Below are 17,594 nucleotides of genomic sequence, written 5' to 3' on the forward strand. Positions count from 1 at the left end.
TGCCATTTCCCCTGCTCCTCAGTGCTCCCCTGGATCTCAGCCACAGGAAGATGTCTGTACATTGCTAACAGCCAAAAAAGCGGTTTCCTCTTCTGATTTATAATCCCTTTTCTGGAATAATTTCCAGTCCTAGAAGATATCCAATTGACATTTACACACATAACACTTCCTGCAGAGCACTGTTTACAAATTAGTCATACCTTCTTCCACTAAGTAGCACATCAGAGTCCTGCCCATTAGTCACTATCCCTTCTGCAGAAGGGATATGGCCAATTACTTCTATCCAGAATAGATCAGCTGGTCATTTCTTTGGCTCCGATACAGCTATCTTACTGAAGTGACCCTGTCCCATTAGCTCAAACTTACACTTCACAAGTGGGTCTGATAACCAATGCTTAATTTTTATTTTTGATGTTAAAGCAAAGACCTCATGTGCACTAGGAAAACCAGATGCTGTTATATACATGTGTGTATATATGTGTTTGCATATGTATAGGCTTAGATTTCTCTCTTTTGGCTCTATCTAGAAGACAGGCAGTGAGAATTTCTCGTTCTCTCCATCTGCATTGTCAAAGAGATTTTCCCTTCACTTGAGGACATTCAGCAAGACCCCTACTGAAGGAGCTATTAGAGACTCCTGCTTATGTGTTCACAGCTCTCGGGACTTCAACAAAAGGAGAGGAATGTTTCTCCAGCCAAACCTCAGCAGTTTGGGAAGCTTTTTCCATTTAAAACATGGATGATAGGGAGGAAACTTCAAAATTAGTGGAATTAAAAGTTGCATGTCACTGTAAAAGCCCAATTTAGTAGATTGTGTCTTGCTTCCTGGTCTTGGGTAGGTAGAAAGAAGAAGGAAGGTAAGCAGATTCCATCCTCTTTCCCATGCTGGCGAATTCCCATGTCCTGGATTTCTACTGACAGCAAGGATCAAAGACTTACAGTTCCTTCTCCAAAACCAAATGTCATCAATCCTCCTACTTTTCTATGTTTTGTTGTATGGAGAGGAAGAATAATTCAGATCATGACCCTTCCTACACCGGCTTTGCAGTGGCTCCTAGTGACAGGGGGAGGCAGCTGCAAGCACAGAGGAGCCCTCAATAAATATCTGGCAAGTCCTGAGCCTTGTGTCCTCCATACAGGAAAAACAAACCTCTTCCCATGATTCCTTCTGTTATGTTTTCTTGCTCTTAATGCAGCTATAGTAATTGCAAGTGCTTTGAACTGTGCCTCAGTACTTGCCTGACAGCCTTAGTACCAGAAAATGTTAAAGCCAACTTAAAGCTCTCTGCATTCCAGGGATTGTATCTGCACAAAGCAGCCAGATGCTGAAAATGGTCATTCCCAGGCTTAAGATTCTTGTCTCCAAAAGCCTTTTAATATCTTGGCAAGCCGCACCAGAGACAATACCAGTACCGGAAGTATATACATGACCAAGATAAATCAGAGCCTTCCCTCCCTCCCGCTTTTAGCAACTTCTGACGCCTGTCCCACACCTCCCTCTAGTGGGAAACACATTCCCTAAGAGACTGCAACTCGGATAATGTTTGCTCTTACAGCCAGCCTGCCCTGCTGATTTTGCAGAGGCAGTTTTGCAGTCTGAAAGAAGTCTAACACCTGAACTGAGAAGACTCTGCCTGCTGCTGCTACGCTTGGATGGAAGCATGATTCTGAGGACAATTTTAAAAGCAGAAGCTATTAACACACTAAGATAAAGCAGGTAGTTGTTCACTGTTCAGCTACTGTTATAGACCATGGCTCTCATTGTATTCATTTTGTGTTCAGCTCACAACACTGAGGCTTTCAGAACTTCAAAATTTAGGGACAGATTATACCAAGGGCTTTGTTTACCACTATTTCTATACTAGCCCAAATTAACAGTTCTGCACCTATATAACCATCCCACGCACTGTGCCAAGAATTATAGCACAAAGTGCTTAAAGAGCACTTGCCACCCCAGAAGAGGTATCTTCCAAATGCTCCCAGTACAGACAAGAATGGTGTAGCAGCCCCGTGTAAACCCCTGCTACCAGATAGGTATGCTTGGATTTTTTTGTGCACTTTCCAATCTGACTCCCCAAAGGCAGAACTGAGGCTCTTTTGTGTAGAAACACAGAGAAATTACACCTAGCTCTTTGAGGTACAGTAGAGTTTTCACGTATGAGACCAGGGAACAAGAATTACGTGATCTGCTGAAGCTCCTCAGCTCCAGTCAGGAGAGGGCAGTGTCACCCTTACACAGATCGCAGCAAGGATTGCAGCCTGCCCATGCTGCAACATAACTACTGCCTCACTTACTGTACTGGGTCTGGCTGACATCCGGGTACCTTTCTTCATAGTACCCGTATGGTGCTGTGTCTTGGATTTGTGGCTAAAACAGTGTTGATAACACTTGCTATTGCTAAGCAGTGCTTGCACAGTGCCAGAGCTTTCTCTTTTTTGGACTCTATTTGCACCTCAGCAAGTAAGTTGGGGGTGGCCAAGAAGCTGGGAGGGGGCACAGCTGACTCAAACTGGCCACAGGGATACTCCATAACATGTAATATCATGCTTAGCAATAAGATGGGGGTAGAGGATGAAGAAGGCAGGGTTTCTGACTTCCAAAGTGGCCATTGCTTGGAGACTGGCTGGGTATCAGTCTGCTGATGCAAGGTGGTCAGTGACTGCCTTTGCATCACTTGGGTTTTTTTCCTCCTCTTTCTTTCCTCCTCTTTCCTTCACCTGTTAAACTGACTTTATTTTGACCCATGAGTTTTCTCACTTTTATTCTTCCTTTTTTCTCCCCCACCCCACTGTGAGGGGACAGGGAGTGAGCAGCTGTGTGGGTGCTTGGCTGCTGGCTGGAGTCAACCCACCACAGTTATTCTTCCCAACTTGTAACAGTTTCTCTAACTACAATCCCTACTTCAACACCTGTCTTTTACAGAAACACAATAGTGAAATTTGTGATTAAACTTGAACTGCTCCTGATCATTCATGTTATAAAGACTACATTCTGTCCAATTCTCCTTTACCTTAAGTAAAGTTTGCTTTACTTAAAATAGTGTCAGATTTTGAGGCTAGCATGACTAAGCGAACAGGTATTAGGGATCCATCCCTTTCTGTTCAAGTGGTAGAATCCCAAAATCTCTGTATCATGCAAAGCATATTAATATATTTTTTCCTTTGAAAACTGTTTACACAAGACTGATTTCAGACTTCAGATTCACACCCTTCCTGTTCCCAGTACAGCTCCACCGGGGAAACAGCTATTTTCTAACACATTCTTGAATTGCCTCAACGGCTAACTTTTCAACTACTTCAGAGGTATGTGCCATATTTGTCTGACAAATAATAGGAATTACAAGGTCTCTTTATAATAGGAACTAAGAAAAAGAGGACAAAAAGGAAGAGTTGAGAAAAAGTTAATTGACCTACTAATTTTTTCTTCCCCACGCTGGCTCTAAACAGAGACCTTTCTCTCAAGTAGAAAGTGACAATTTCTCATCTAACCATGGATAAACAACACTATTTACTCCTGCAAAAAATTTTATTCTGTTTTATTGAATTACCTACACACATTAACTGTGTTCTGTTTTTCTACTACCTCTACAAAAGTCCCCTCAGTGACTGATTGCATATTGAAAAAGAGTTTTACCATAAATTAATAATTTCTTCTATCTTTAGATGATCATGTTTATTTATTAGTGTATTACCACTTCTTGCTCCATGTCATTATTTGCAAGTTGTTTCTATAGTTATACATTAGAGATACATAACTGAGAAGCTATATCCTCATCAACTTACAGCAAGTTTTTGCTGTGGTCTGTTTCTCTGGTTATTTTCTAAATTGAGTCTCAGCTGCATCAAATACTTAGGTAAAAATGTAAAATCTCCTAGGCCTTATCTGCACCTGATGCCACTCTGGCTGGGATGTAAAGACTGCCTTAAAAAAACCCCCACAAAATAAAACCCTACTGCAGATACAGTTATGACTGTAGCTAAATAGCATTGGTGAAATGTAATCGTTGTCACTGCCAGCATGCGCTAGTGCTACTAACATTTATTTTTTACATCCTTTGCAGGCTGTTCCCTTTAAGAGGGATTTTTTTTTTTTTAAGTCAGAATCACTAAGCTATATCTTAAAGTACACCCAGTATAATCAGTGAACTAAGCTAGCTAGACATATACTTACTTTAAGGCTTCAGTAAGACAAGAAAAGTCTTAATGGAATACAAAATTTCTGTGGAAGTAATGGCACAGACTACAGCATAGCCTATTTACTGCAACTATCATCAGCTCTTACTGGTTTAGGAGCAGTGCATCATCCAAGGCCAAGTACTATCTAACTTACTTGAATTATGACATCTCTTCTCCCTCTAAGTCATTTGTAGATATATACAAAGTTTCAACATCTTTTCAACATAGATAAGATAGTTTTTAGGTAAAAACTCAGATCAAAGCTTATGTATTTGGTCAGGAGCCGAGAAAGCACTTTTATTACTGAGATAAAGCACACTTCTTCCCCATCATCTCTCTTACTGTAGGGATAGAGATGTTTTTACAAACCTACTTCAACTGTTTATTAAGCTAAAGCAAATGCTTCAGTAGAAGTACTACCATTGACTTCAGTGCAGATGAAACATATGTTCTAAATGATTACATACTTAAGCACTCTGTTATAGTGCAGCTGAGAAGCCCTGGCCCTGAACCTAGACACAGCTTCTTTAAAGCATCTGAATAGTTTAACTGAGAGAACAAAAGCAGTTACTTACACATCTGCACACACATGCCAAGATCTGCAGTGCTGAGTCACAGCTTAAGAGTCATCTGGTGTCACTTACCTCCAGAAATGAAGCTCAAATCCTTCACACTTATCCTTGCATTTTAAGCAGGGGGCACCAAATCCTTGCTCGTGGCCCAAGCCCATCTGTGTACAGAACAAGATGACTACAGTCAGCTTCAAGAAATATGCTGCATGAATGATCTTACTGCTGCCTTTATAGTACAGCATTCTGGGGTCCACTCACCTTTCTGTTGTACCTACATAAGTGACAGTGTTCGAACAAGCCTGTTCATAGGGTTGAGCTAGCAGGCAGAAAATTAGCCTTACCCAAAACTGAGTATTTTTCTGGTGACTTGACTCCCTAGCCCAGCTTGCTCTGCAAGCTTCACACAAGGGAAGAAGCAGATTCTTTGCAGCTCTTCCTTAGGTCTGTGGCTGTGAAACCATAGTGAGGCCATAAGACCTCAAGTCAAAGGACATTTAATCCAGCTCAGGACAAAGTGATTTGCAGTATATGACTTGGCAAAATACAGGAGATAAAGAAATAAACAGATCCCACATTTATATGCACTAACCTGGGCATCTGATAAGAATAAAAGAAAACATCTAAGTGATTAGTCTAATATTCCTGAGTATATTTGAGACTACTCTGATAGCGATTGAGAGCAGAACATACCCTTTACAATTACGTTTCAGCTGGACTAATACCAGCTTACTTTCCAAGGAGAAAGAGCAACAGCACAGCTAGTGAAAGCAATGACTATAAATGATATGCAAAGGGTTTCACAGTGAAAAGATTAAAAGGACAGACGACCAATTCATAATGCAGAAGAAATATGAGAGAATACAAAAACCAGCGCAGAGTAAAGGCCAGGTATTCACACAATATATCAACACATCAGCAAATTTAACTGAGTAACAGCCACTGGAAGTTTGAGGTGAAAAATAGACGCCAAGTGCCGTAACTTATGCATTCATATAACACAGCAAATTTAAAATGCCTCACTCCAGCTCTTTAAACCTTTGGGGAATGTTGCTCTTAAATCAGACGGATGAAGGACCATGGAACTGTGGCCATGGTTGGGTGTGCAGGCTCATGCCTAACATGCAGGGAGGAACCCATCCCCATGCTCCCACCCACTGCTCCAGCAGTGTGAGGAGCACTCCCAGTTAGCTATGGGTAGATGCAGTGGGAGCGATGGTCATCGCAAAGGAGACAACTCACCTCCGGTTTGGCTTTTACCATGAATGGAAAGTGAGCTAGAGCTGACAAGTTCTGGTACTAATCTTTGTTCTGACAACAATAATACAATGCCAGGGTTAATTAGATATGGTGATACAGTTTTATTGTTCAGAAGTTTGTGATTTACTCTGAGAAGTCATACTGCTATTGTTGTACGTACAAGGATATAAACAGCTCAACTTTCAACTTGTTTCTGTCCAAAGTGAAGGAACAGATTATTCAAGCCACTTGATCAACACAGAACACATGATAAGATGCAGGGAAGACCATGTTTTCAGTTACTTTATAATTTGAAGGATCACTGCCTCCACAGTCATTAGACATCCCTGAGGAAATTACAAAAAGCTTTCCTGCAGATTACTGGCTATTTAGGGAGAAGAGATACTTTGGCAGCTATTAAGCTACTGCTTGCAACCGCAGGGATGGACAGAGGGACACAATTATTTCTTCCTTTTTTATCTGGAAGAAGAAATACAAGCCTGCTGTGATCATGGTGACAGCTTTATCAGCCTAAGGGCTCAAGAAGTTCACATGCTATAGGCACTAACCTGAAGCCAGACCAGCAGACATCTAAAATAAACATAACTTTAAAGATTAAGTTCTCTTTCATCAACTACATTTTTGTCTATGTTGGATATATAAAGCTAACGGGTTAATAAAAGTTCATCTCCACTGAAGATGGGCATTTACAGGGGTCGTCTCATCTGGAATCCAGAGCCCTGCCATACGGACGCTGTACCTCATGCACGCACACCATACATCAGAAGACAACTGAGCACTCTTGTCAAGTCACACACAAAGAGAACAAAATGTTGACCAGATGTTCTCTAAAGAGAAAGAGGAAGCTAAAGCAACACAAAACAATCACTTTTTCTTCAGGACAGGTTGGCTTGTTTGGGGTGGATTGTTTGGGTTTTTTTGGTTGGTTTTTAAAATAATCCTCTCTAAAAAGGTGTTAAACTTAAAATGTGCTTGCACTGCCCTAAAAAACCAAAAAACCCAAACACCCAACCCTGCCCCCCCAAAAAAAAGCAAAGCCAACATTAACCCATTCTCTCTAGCTGCTACTTCAGCTACAAACTGGCATTACTTCTTTATGCTTGGGTTCCCTCCTCCTTTAAAAAGAGGGGAAGGGGGAGAAAGGGGAATAATGATAGTTATTAGTGTTGTAATTAGAAGGCTTAGAAACCTAGGATCACTTGTGTGTAGAGTGTTATTGTGCAGTACACAGAGAAATAGCCTTAACATTTCAAGAATCCCCAAAACAATCTGAAATGCAAGTATGAAAGTGAAAATGATTTTTGCAATTTTTTAATGTATCATTTCCAAGCCTCCTAACATTTAAGGGTTTTTTAAGCTAAAAATACCTCTCCAGAAGCAGACTAAGGAGAAGAAATACGTGCTGTCTAAATGTTCCACCCAAAACATACTCCCTCTCCAGAGTAAGGGGACAACAACCAGCCAGCCTACTTGCATCTTCACAGCCAGCAGTCTCAGTGCACATTTCTTCAGAAATAGAGGATTCCACATTCCCTCCCCAGTAATAAAGAGCACATCGTTAAGTAAATGCTTATGCAGCTTGAGACAAATAAACTGAACTAGCAAACGAGATAGACCTGTTTTGAAATGTATTTCTTCATTTGCTGCAAGAGAGAAAGAAGGGGATGACCTTTCTATATGCCATGTCTGGTCACCTTATGGAAAAGGTTTAGCTCAAAACTAAGGGGCACATTGAAAGCCAAATTAGATGCAATTCCAGATGCACACAGAGCCTCTGCCTTTGTTCCGACAGAGAAAATATGTGGCCGCTTGCCAAAAATAAAGATACAAAATAACAATAGATAGTCAAACTCAAGAGTGCTGTGTGCTAACAGTCAGCGCATATCAAATATTCCTCCACAGTCCTGTAGCAGGACCTGTTTCAGTGGTAAGGAAGCCTCAGCCTCAGAAGTGACCGTTTCCTCTTCAGCTGCCAATTCTGCTGTATTTGGGAAATTCAGAGAGCCTAAAGCTGCAGTGTGCTTCTTCGCTGCTGTCGCCTATGTTTAATCCCCATGCCTTCTGAAGGACACGGCCAGCTCCCTGCTGGAGCACCCAGAGATACAGAGCAGGCTGAGCAAGCACTGGAGCGGGAATGCATGCCTGAGAACAGGAGGGAATCCATTTTCCCCATAAATGGAGTCATGGGAGAAGTGGCACTGATAGGTCAGCTGAAATACTGCCAGAAGAAGGTTCCTGCCTGTCTACTGCCATTAATTTTCATTTTACAGCAAAAGCTATCTAAAACCATCTGGTATTACTAACATACCCAATACAGATTTAAATAGTCTGAGTATGGAAGATGATATAAATATCATTGAGATCATCCATTGCATGCTGCTTTCAAGGTTAAATAGTCCTCAAGGGCAAAGAACTTTAAATGGTTACAGCTAAGTGAGAATTAGTGAAAGACTGCCCCATTTCAGTTCAGACTGCAATCCAGTGTCAAAAGTTGGCTATCTTTACGTTAAAGAGCCATGTATAGAAGCTTACTGTCATCTTAAAAACCAAAATGGTTCAATTCAAGCGTCTGAGAGCTTGTTCAGATGGGCAAGAGAAACACAGCAGCTGCTATGAAATAGTTTAAAGCCTGGCTTATCAGGAGGGTTTATTGTTAAGTTTATTAAACATGACCGAGAGTGAAAGTCCAACAAATCCTGTTTCTCCCTCCTATTAATTTAAACCCACCAGCAAATGTTGAAGTCCTACTTCGTTGCAATTTTAGAATACTAATTTCAGAATTCGTATTCCTGTAAATACAGAATCTGTAAAAGCAGATTTCACAGGCCATCAGACAACAAAGCATCTCCTCACATGGGATGCTATGAAAAAAATTCATCATGGACACAAATAGATTATGGATGTAGATTAGTCTGCAGGCCAATAGAAATGCAGTTATATTGTCACGTACTGTTTCTCTTACGTGGTAAAATATGGATAAGTTTGTTAACAAGTTTGTTCCTATGTGGAACAAACTGTGCCACAGCTTACAGTGCTGGTAAAAAAAATAATGTTGTGATGAATGGAGGATTAGCTTTTTAATAGTTACAAAAAGTGTAATGTCACAGAACTCAATATTATTGTTGACAGTTACAGGAAAAACAAAGATAAGCCCTAAGTAATCTTAGATGAATTAAAACATAAGACAGAACAGTAGTTTTTCAAGCTTGCCTATATTTGCTTTTAATGAGCATAGATTATTTTAAGTTGAAAGGGTTCTCTGGAGGTCACCCAATTGCCCACAAAGAGCAGGTGCAACAAAATCAGATTTGCCCAGGGCCTCGTCCAGATGCAGATTCAACAGCCTATTACAACATTGGACCGCACAGAGGAAAGAAAATCTGTATGTTTAATCAGAATTTCTCACCTTGCAGCTTCTGCCCACTGTCTCTCATATTGTCACTGTACAGTGACTAGAGTCCGATTCTGTCTTTTCTATTCCCTCCCAATAAGCAGCTGGGCACAAGTGATACAAAGAGTATCCTGACAGAGTTCCACTGGAAATCTTTAATTACTTTAATAGGTACCATTTAATAGTCATCGCATCCAGCACAAATACAGCCCTCGAATAAAGCTAGCTGCTCTGACCTTCCTGTCCTTTTACAAAGGAGCCCCTGGGGTGCAGCAGTAAGAAGGTAAAAGAGGAACCTGTAACAAAATGCAGAAGCTCCACTTGGCATTTCTAGGTTTCATTCCCACAAGATTTCTTTTACCTCCTGTCCCACCAAGATACCAGAGCTAACTTGGGTCTTGGCTCCTTTTCCTTCCTCCCCCTGAGGGGACTCCTGTACCACCAGACAGGTGAGCTGTATTAATCTTTCACCTTGCCACAGACAGTAAGATACAATACCAGTACTTAGTCTCTGCAGAAGACCAGAAGTCCTTCCGCTGTTTGAGACCTTTCCAGAATTTGAAAGCTTGTGGCTATACAGTGAGAAAGTTGTCATTAGTGGGCTGCGATGATTAACAGCAAGCCCCAGAATAGACTTAAATCCTCTTCACTGTCCTTTTTGCAGATCTTTCTCCTGTGCCCTTGAGTGCTCCAAGGGCAGAAGTGAAAAGATCCACGCTAAAGCTATTCTTGGATTTAGCATAAAATCCCAGGGATCTTCTGGTTTGACGATTACTTAACAGTTGATCCATTTGGACATTTCAGGGGCCACATCAAGTGATATTTTTTCCCATTTCCAATGTAGGCTTGAGAAAAACACCTGTATAGCACAACAGAACGGATTTCTAGCATATGCTAATGTACCTTAGGAACTTCCAAAGAAGTCAAGGTAAAGCCAAGTATGCAAACCCCCCTCCAAAAAAAAAAAAGTGAGAACGACACATCAGAAATCTCATGTGCTGTGCATGCTTTGTTGCTGAGACCTGATCTTGTATCACTACTTTCTGTACCAGCAGAAGTCTTCTCTATTAGGGAAACACAACAAACTGGAAATTAAAATAGGTTACAGCATTTAAACTTTAAAAACAGAAGAGGTATGTTATTTCTTATGATTCCAGAATGAAAAAAACACAAAAGACATGATTATATCTGGACAATGCTCTTATAAGACTTCTACAGACACCGTATAAGAAAAGAAAAAGAGTTTCATCTGTAGTGAAGAGCAGTATCCGATGGACCACTCTGTTATTTAACATGTCTATTAAAATTGATGGCAAGTCTGTCCTAGCTTTTCTTAAAATATGCATTTAGGTTTAGGGAAAAATTGACTGGGATTAAGATGTAGACGCTTGGGTAAGGAAGTCCATTTGCACAGAAAGAAGGGTGCCAAAAAATGGTTGCATCCAAGAAAAATATTTGAAAGATGATCTGGGCAAGACCCGCAGAAGAATAAATCAAGGAGCTGCAGCAGCCTATGATAGTACAGAAGTACTAAGAATTTATTTTATTGTGATGTCTTCAACTAAATATCAAACAGCTCACAATATAAATATTTAAGACACTGCTACACAGTCTACTGTCAAAAGACTAACAGCTATTAAAGATATCTCAGCTAGAGAGAAAACAAGTGGTGTTTATTCACAAAGTCCAGTATTACGCTAGCTAAGTTTGAATGCAGTTCACACGCAGTATAACACTGTCTATAAACCTCCAATACAGCACTATTCATCACCCAATGCTGCAGAGGCATTTTCACAATACTTGCATATTTTGTTTCGACATCAGCGTTCTTGCCCAGTTGCATCTTCTAATGTTAGGTTTTCAGAAGCAGACATAGAAATCTACACATTCACTTATTAGGATCTTTAGTCATGCAGGAAAGTGCATGCTTGTTTTCAGCCAGTGCTTTTAGAAGCTGCAGCTAGACAACCTCAGACTGAAAACAAGGTACAAAGGGCGGGTTAGGCAGACTTTAAAAACCAAAGAGACCAGAAACACATGTACAGCCGTACCAGAGTACAGCTACATCTGATGTAATCTGGAATTGTCATGACAGAAGCCTCCTTACTCCCTTGACAGAAGCCTCCTTACTCCCTTGACAATTGACCCCATTCCTTTGACAAAGTCTAAGACCCTAGAGAACAGGTGTGACAAGCTCTCATCTTCACAGCCCTACTCTTCCTGCAGATCTCCAGTAACTAAGAACCTCACCAACTTTTCATGTTAGTGGAAAGTATACATTAGGGTCTTTTTTACATATACACTCTATATAAAACAAATATATAATGTGTGTATGTATATATTATATATACACCCCCCCAAACATGCATATCTATTTAGAATAATTGTAAAAATGTAATTAACTACAGCACAATATATATATTTACATCCACCCCATTACATCTGTGAACTCTGTATTTGCCAGGAAGAAGCCATTAATTTGCAAGTGTTCCACATACTTCCTTGAGGTAGAAGAAATGTGTTTTCAAGCAACTTTTACCAAAAAAATTTCGTTCACAATTGCTACTCACCATTATTATTTTACTCAGAGGAAAGGAAAAACATTTCTTTTTTTCCAGGAACACAGATCTTTGTGCCTTTAATGACAGAATACTTTTAAGTTAGTTCGTTTTCCATCTCACTATTTAATACTTGGCTTATAATGATCCATATCAAAGAAAGTTTCACCTGATCTTAGAAGTCATGCAGCCCTGCATCCAAGGAGTTTCTTGGCTTGCTATTCAGGCATTCCATAATATTTTATGGTCAAACACCTGGGGAGTACTTTCACCAGAAAAAAAAACCCCACAAAACAAAAAAGTTTAATTTAGCCTTGCTGACTTTGCCAAGCTGATATCCAGGAACGGTGGACAAAAAGTAACTAGGGGTGTGCCTTCAGACAGGTGTTCCAGAAAACAATTCACATCAATATTTTGAGGGGAAAAATCCCACCACAACATATGCAGGAAGCAGTTACTCAGTTTCCTCGTTAACAAAACTGAAGTAATTCCTCACATCTCCACACTTGTTTTCATACCTCTCCTTGCAAGCAAAACGCACCCATGAATAAGTTTGCATTTCCTTGATCTTGATATACATAAGAAACAGCAAAAAAACTCTACTATCGTGGGTTTCCATAGCAGTAACACCAAAACAAACAGTGACATCAACAGGAAGTGTAGCCCAGCAGATATTACTAAATCAAGCTTTGCAAAACACGAAAGAGTTGACTTTGCTCCTATACGTACTTTATTCACCATTCATTTATCAAAGAGCATTACAGTTGTTGACTTAACGATGTCTAGAGCACTCTATGTTTGGTTTTCCACTGTAACAGAACAAACTGAGTCTCCCGCCCATAGAAAAACCACACAGACGTTCCACATTCGAGAAGTTGCACCTCTTCCCCCAAAAAACTCCTCTGCCCTTTCGCCATTGCAATCACAAAGTTCCTTTTATAAAGCAAGTATTATACTGTGAAAGCTTGTACAGAGCAGACTCGCTGCCAGATTCTTATTTTCTCTAGTGAAGCATGAGACCATGCGGCCAGCAGGACTGCAAAGCAGGACCACGACCTACTGATTCATTTTACCAAGTTCAGGGAGGTGACAGACAGGGCAGGAATCCAGACTAGCAGAACTTTGTTATAACGGGGTCTTCAACAAAAAGCACTAAATCTTCATTTTTCCTATACCCTCAAAGCAAGCTTTGAGAACACAGCATATATTGTATTTGGGAGAAATAGTGGTCTGTTCATTGCACAAGTACTTTTCAAGCTGGAGCTAGTTTTTAGGCTTCAGCTCTGTTGTGCAATCTCTTTTTATATACAAAGCTATCTTCATGATCCTCAAATGCAACAGCAAATCCAACTCCTCCTAAGAAAAAGGAGAAAACTGTACAGTCACCCTTAAACTCCCCATCCCCTTTAAAGGGAGAGTATAACAGACAGTAAGGAATTGGACTTAGGATTTACATTGTAGCTAAAAAGACTGTCTTGCAACTGTATTTTCCCACACTATTCACTGCCAGATATATGCCAGAGTTATTTTATGTCTTTAAGAAGCATGGTGACCTGACTACAAAAAAGTTACACATAATTCCACATATATGTACATGTTCTGCATATATTCTCAGTGTTGAAAATTCAATGTGAAGTTTGTGTTTCTTGCAGACTGGTTTTCTCTTACAAGACAGCAAATACATAAGCTATTTACTGCTACAAGGATGGGTTTGAAATCGTGGCAGGTGGGGCAGTAGTTCTTCCTGCTGAAGGACAGGTAGGCTGTTTCAGCCCTAGTGGGCTTGTACTGGAGGGGGAGCAATTCCTGTCACATGAACTGTGCTAGAACTGTTAAATTTGAGGTGGGAAAATAAGATATCAACACTGAAAACAGACTTTCCTGAGCCAGTTCAGAAGTGTCTTTTCTCTTCATACAAACCCAGACACATAGATACAAATGCACTATTCACATACAGTTGCATGTTTTTCTCCAGTACAGTACCAGCCCCTTGAAAGCCAACAGCAGCTTTCCAAAGAGACAACGCAGAAGCTCACAACTGAAGAACAGATCCATGAACTGCTGACACTTGGAGAAATCTTAGAAATGTCACTTTGGAAGCTTCATCTGTTGAGTTTTCTAGAAGCAGAAAACAGCCCCATTATATTACCCTGTGCAGTTATACATTAGCAGTTGTGGGTGGGGGAAGAAATTGTTCTTTTACAGTATCAGCTGGGTGCCTGAGCCCCCACACCACACCCTGCTCCACTGGGCATTCATTTCCCTCTGCTCTGCTGAACGCCAGGGCTACAGAACAGCCAACTTCTAAACTCAGACTCTGAGTTCAGAAGAGCAAGGGAACAGCAACTTATTTGGGGACAACGTGGCAATTCCTGCTTTCTTCTGCTCAGTCTTCTTGGATCTTCCTACCCAACAGGCAGGTCAGCCACTCATTAGTCCCTAACATTTACCTTCATTTGCCAGGCAGTAAATAGGTACAAGTCACTACAAAATAAAAAGTTAACATAAGGTAGCAAGCAGATTTTGTGAAAAGACTCAAGTTATTTCGGCCCAGGGTGCAGGACACAAAGACAGGGGTGAGAACCACGATGTGTGGTTAAGTAACCCATTACTGCTGATGGACTAAAAATCTGACAGGACCATCTCCACCTCAAGACAAGTTTCTCTTAAAGGCCAAGTGGTTTACTGGTTTTGATAAACTTGACTGAAAACTTCGCAGAATGTTCTTCCACCTTTCAAGACAGAGGGAAGTTGGCAAAAAGAGAGAGAAGTAAAAGATAAGGAAACAAACAGGTTGAGAATAGGAATTAAAGGATGGAGAGATTGAAAGACATTCAGCTTTTGCAGAGTTGACGTGAACTGTTATTCATTCACTCCAGTGTACAAAACCTGAAAAGTTTTGATTAAATAAATATTGGTAGTCAAAAAAAGAAGAAAAGGATTTAGTACCAAACACACTGGTACATAGCAAAGCTTCCCAGTTCTCTCTGCATTGACTTGTCACAGATCCTTGTCTGTTCTCTTGGGAAATGAGCTTCACCCCAAGTTATAAAGAGAAAGAAGGTGATGAGGAGATGTGAACGAGGGAGGGGAGACAGAGGAAGAACAGAAGTAGTTTTCTGAACATACGTATAGCAGAAACAGAGAAAACGTGAAGCTCTTCACATCATAAGCATCTCTTAGCAGTAGTAATACTAAAGCTGAACAGAATATAAAATACAAATTACTTTCTACAAACAGAGCTTTGCTGGTTTCTTTTGTGGCACCAGCTTCCACATCTGTCTGAGCAGGTTCAGCAAAGTCTTCAAGAATCTTTGAAGTTGATGAAGGAGAAGAGTAAGAGATGACCAAAGAACAATATGACAAAAATAGTCAAATAAATTTGTAACACACACAACTACCCAATAATTACAGTGCAATTAAAAGCAGATGTTCAGCAACTACAAGTTCATTCAAACCAAGACTCCACTAGCAGCAGAATTTTATCAGTATTTCACAGCAAATATTTATTTTCACTTTAGATGGAGAAATTCTGAATAGGAATGCTCTATCTTCCACAAATATGCATCTCTCCTCCTAGAGTTCAAAAAACTTTCAGTGAACAAGCTCTGTGATGCCACCATATTAAGTTTTAAAGTGCGCTTAGAAAATATAAGCAAATCTACTCAAGAAGCTTGTTTTCATTACATAGAAGCAGTCATGCAAAGGGGACAACCCTGTGCACACAACTAGCTTCTGAAGACAGTGACAGTACTTACCTACACCCATCTATACACTGATAGCCTAATGTTGACTGGGGGATGAGATATGTAGTTTCTCCAAACCAGGACCCTCACCCAGGTGACATCATCACACGGTGACATCACTCGGAGAAAGCTGTAACTCAAGGCTATTGAAGCTAACCTGCTTCGATAGGATTCAGCCTTGACTTAACAGGTAGCGTTCCAGGCCACACAATTACTTCCATATCTGGGTCAGTTTCTAGCCTGCAAGTTGGTAAGGCATACAGGTATACAAAAGTGCATATGCATACTTTAAAACAAGTTACTACTCTTAAATATAAGAATTCAGGAATACAAGCCATGTATGGCCGTGTAACATGCATTTCAAAAGACTAGTTCTGTTATATCAATGAGGGTTACGTACAGATTTAACCCACGCTCATACACAAAGCTCCTTCTACCTTTATCAGACAGTCTCCTAACAGATACTATAGAGAAGTTCTTATTAAAAGAAGTCATTGCTTAAGTGCTGCATTTAATTTGCAAAAGCACTCGAAGCAAAGATTCAGAGGTGTCCCCCACATGAAATCAGTTTTACATATTAAGTTTTAAACAGCAAGTTTTGGAAAGAGATCTAATACAATTGGACTACTTATCACTTTCTGTTACTTATCCTTCCCTGCTTGCCAGTTTGACTCCAAACTAACTAGCCAATATGCCTTTAAAAAAAAAAACCAAACCAACCCTAAGTTTCTGTCTCAGGAGGGTAATCCATACAAACGCTGACAACACAACTAATGGGCTAGTCACATCAAAGGTCGGAAATTAAGCTTCAGCGTACCCGTGAACAGCATTCCGGTTGCACGTAATTTAGGTTTCGCACACACCTACGTACACAGGGCACATACCTGAACACAACTATTAGATCACAGCTTTTCTGGGGGACGCATGTTTTTACTTAAAAGACAGCAATGCTTGCACATAGGACAGGGGTACCCACTTGGCTACCTGGGGAACAAAACGCAGCGCCTTTATTAACGCCGGGAGCGGAGGAGAAGTTTTTTGTTCCGCTTGAGGGCGAGGCGACAGAGGTCACTTCGCAGGCAGCTCTCCCTGCCTCTCACCTTCCCCACCCCCCCCACCCCCTTTGAGATGGGGCGATGGCGCCCGAGCGGGAGGAGCAGGGCGCCCGGAGGGGCGCACCGTTCCGCGCCCGACCCCAGCGCTCGGGTCGCGACCCCAGCGGAGCCCCCGCCGCGGGCGGCAGCGGCGAGGCGGGTCCGCGGCCGCCACCCCCTGGGAGGGGGAGGCCGGCCGGCCGGGCAGGTAACTCGGCGGGCAGCCCTCACTTTACCTTTTTCACTTTACTCTCCAGGTCCATGCTGCCGCCGCGCCGTACCGTGCTCCGGGGCGGGGCGTGAGGCGGCTCCTGGTCGGCGACGCCGAGCTGCGCTGCGCTGCGCTGAGGCGAGGTAGCACCCGCCGCCGCCGCGCTCAAACTTCCGCTGCCCTGCGGCAGTGGCTGCAGCCGAACAAAGGCAGGGCGGCAGCCAATCCCCGCCCGGCCGCCCGCCGGCCCGCCAGCCAATCACCCGCCGCCGCCGCGCCGCCCTGCCCGGCCCCGCCTGCCCTGGCCGGCCCGGTGCCGGCGGCGGAGGAGCTGGGCCGGGCGGGGCGGCCCGCCTGCGGGCAGGGCTTTTGAGTCATCCCTGGCGGGATGATACGCTCATGGGGAAGGCATTTGCTGGCGCAGCGGTTTACCTTCGAGTACAGACGCCTGGAAACGCGGTGCCTCCCGAAGGAGGAAAAGGAAAAAAAAATCTCGGACTCTTATTAGATTTATTGACGCGAGCAGGAGGGGGAGGCAAGAGCGGGCGGGTCCTTGCCTTGCCGAGACTCTTCCCTCAGCGACTTCTAG

At 42.0% G+C, this 17,594-nt stretch overlaps 1 protein-coding gene across 1 annotated transcript in view; it reads right to left on the reverse strand.

The window, feature by feature from the left end:
* The window catches only part of TES (testin LIM domain protein), a 29,632-nt gene extending 12,464 nt beyond the window's left edge, over nt 1-17,168 (reverse strand). Inside the window, exons 1-2 of the mRNA XM_076330508.1 lie at nt 17,031-17,168; nt 4,821-4,906 (exon numbers count right to left, since the gene is read on the reverse strand). Coding sequence (XP_076186623.1) covers nt 4,821-4,906; nt 17,031-17,057 — 113 coding nt within the window. The 5' untranslated portion in view covers nt 17,058-17,168. The remainder of the gene's footprint in view (nt 1-4,820; nt 4,907-17,030) is intronic.
* Nucleotides 17,169-17,594: the final 426 nt, after the last annotated feature.

The sequence above is a fragment of the Aptenodytes patagonicus genome, chromosome 1, assembly GCF_965638725.1.
Source record: "Aptenodytes patagonicus chromosome 1, bAptPat1.pri.cur, whole genome shotgun sequence".
NCBI lineage: Eukaryota > Metazoa > Chordata > Aves > Sphenisciformes > Spheniscidae > Aptenodytes > Aptenodytes patagonicus.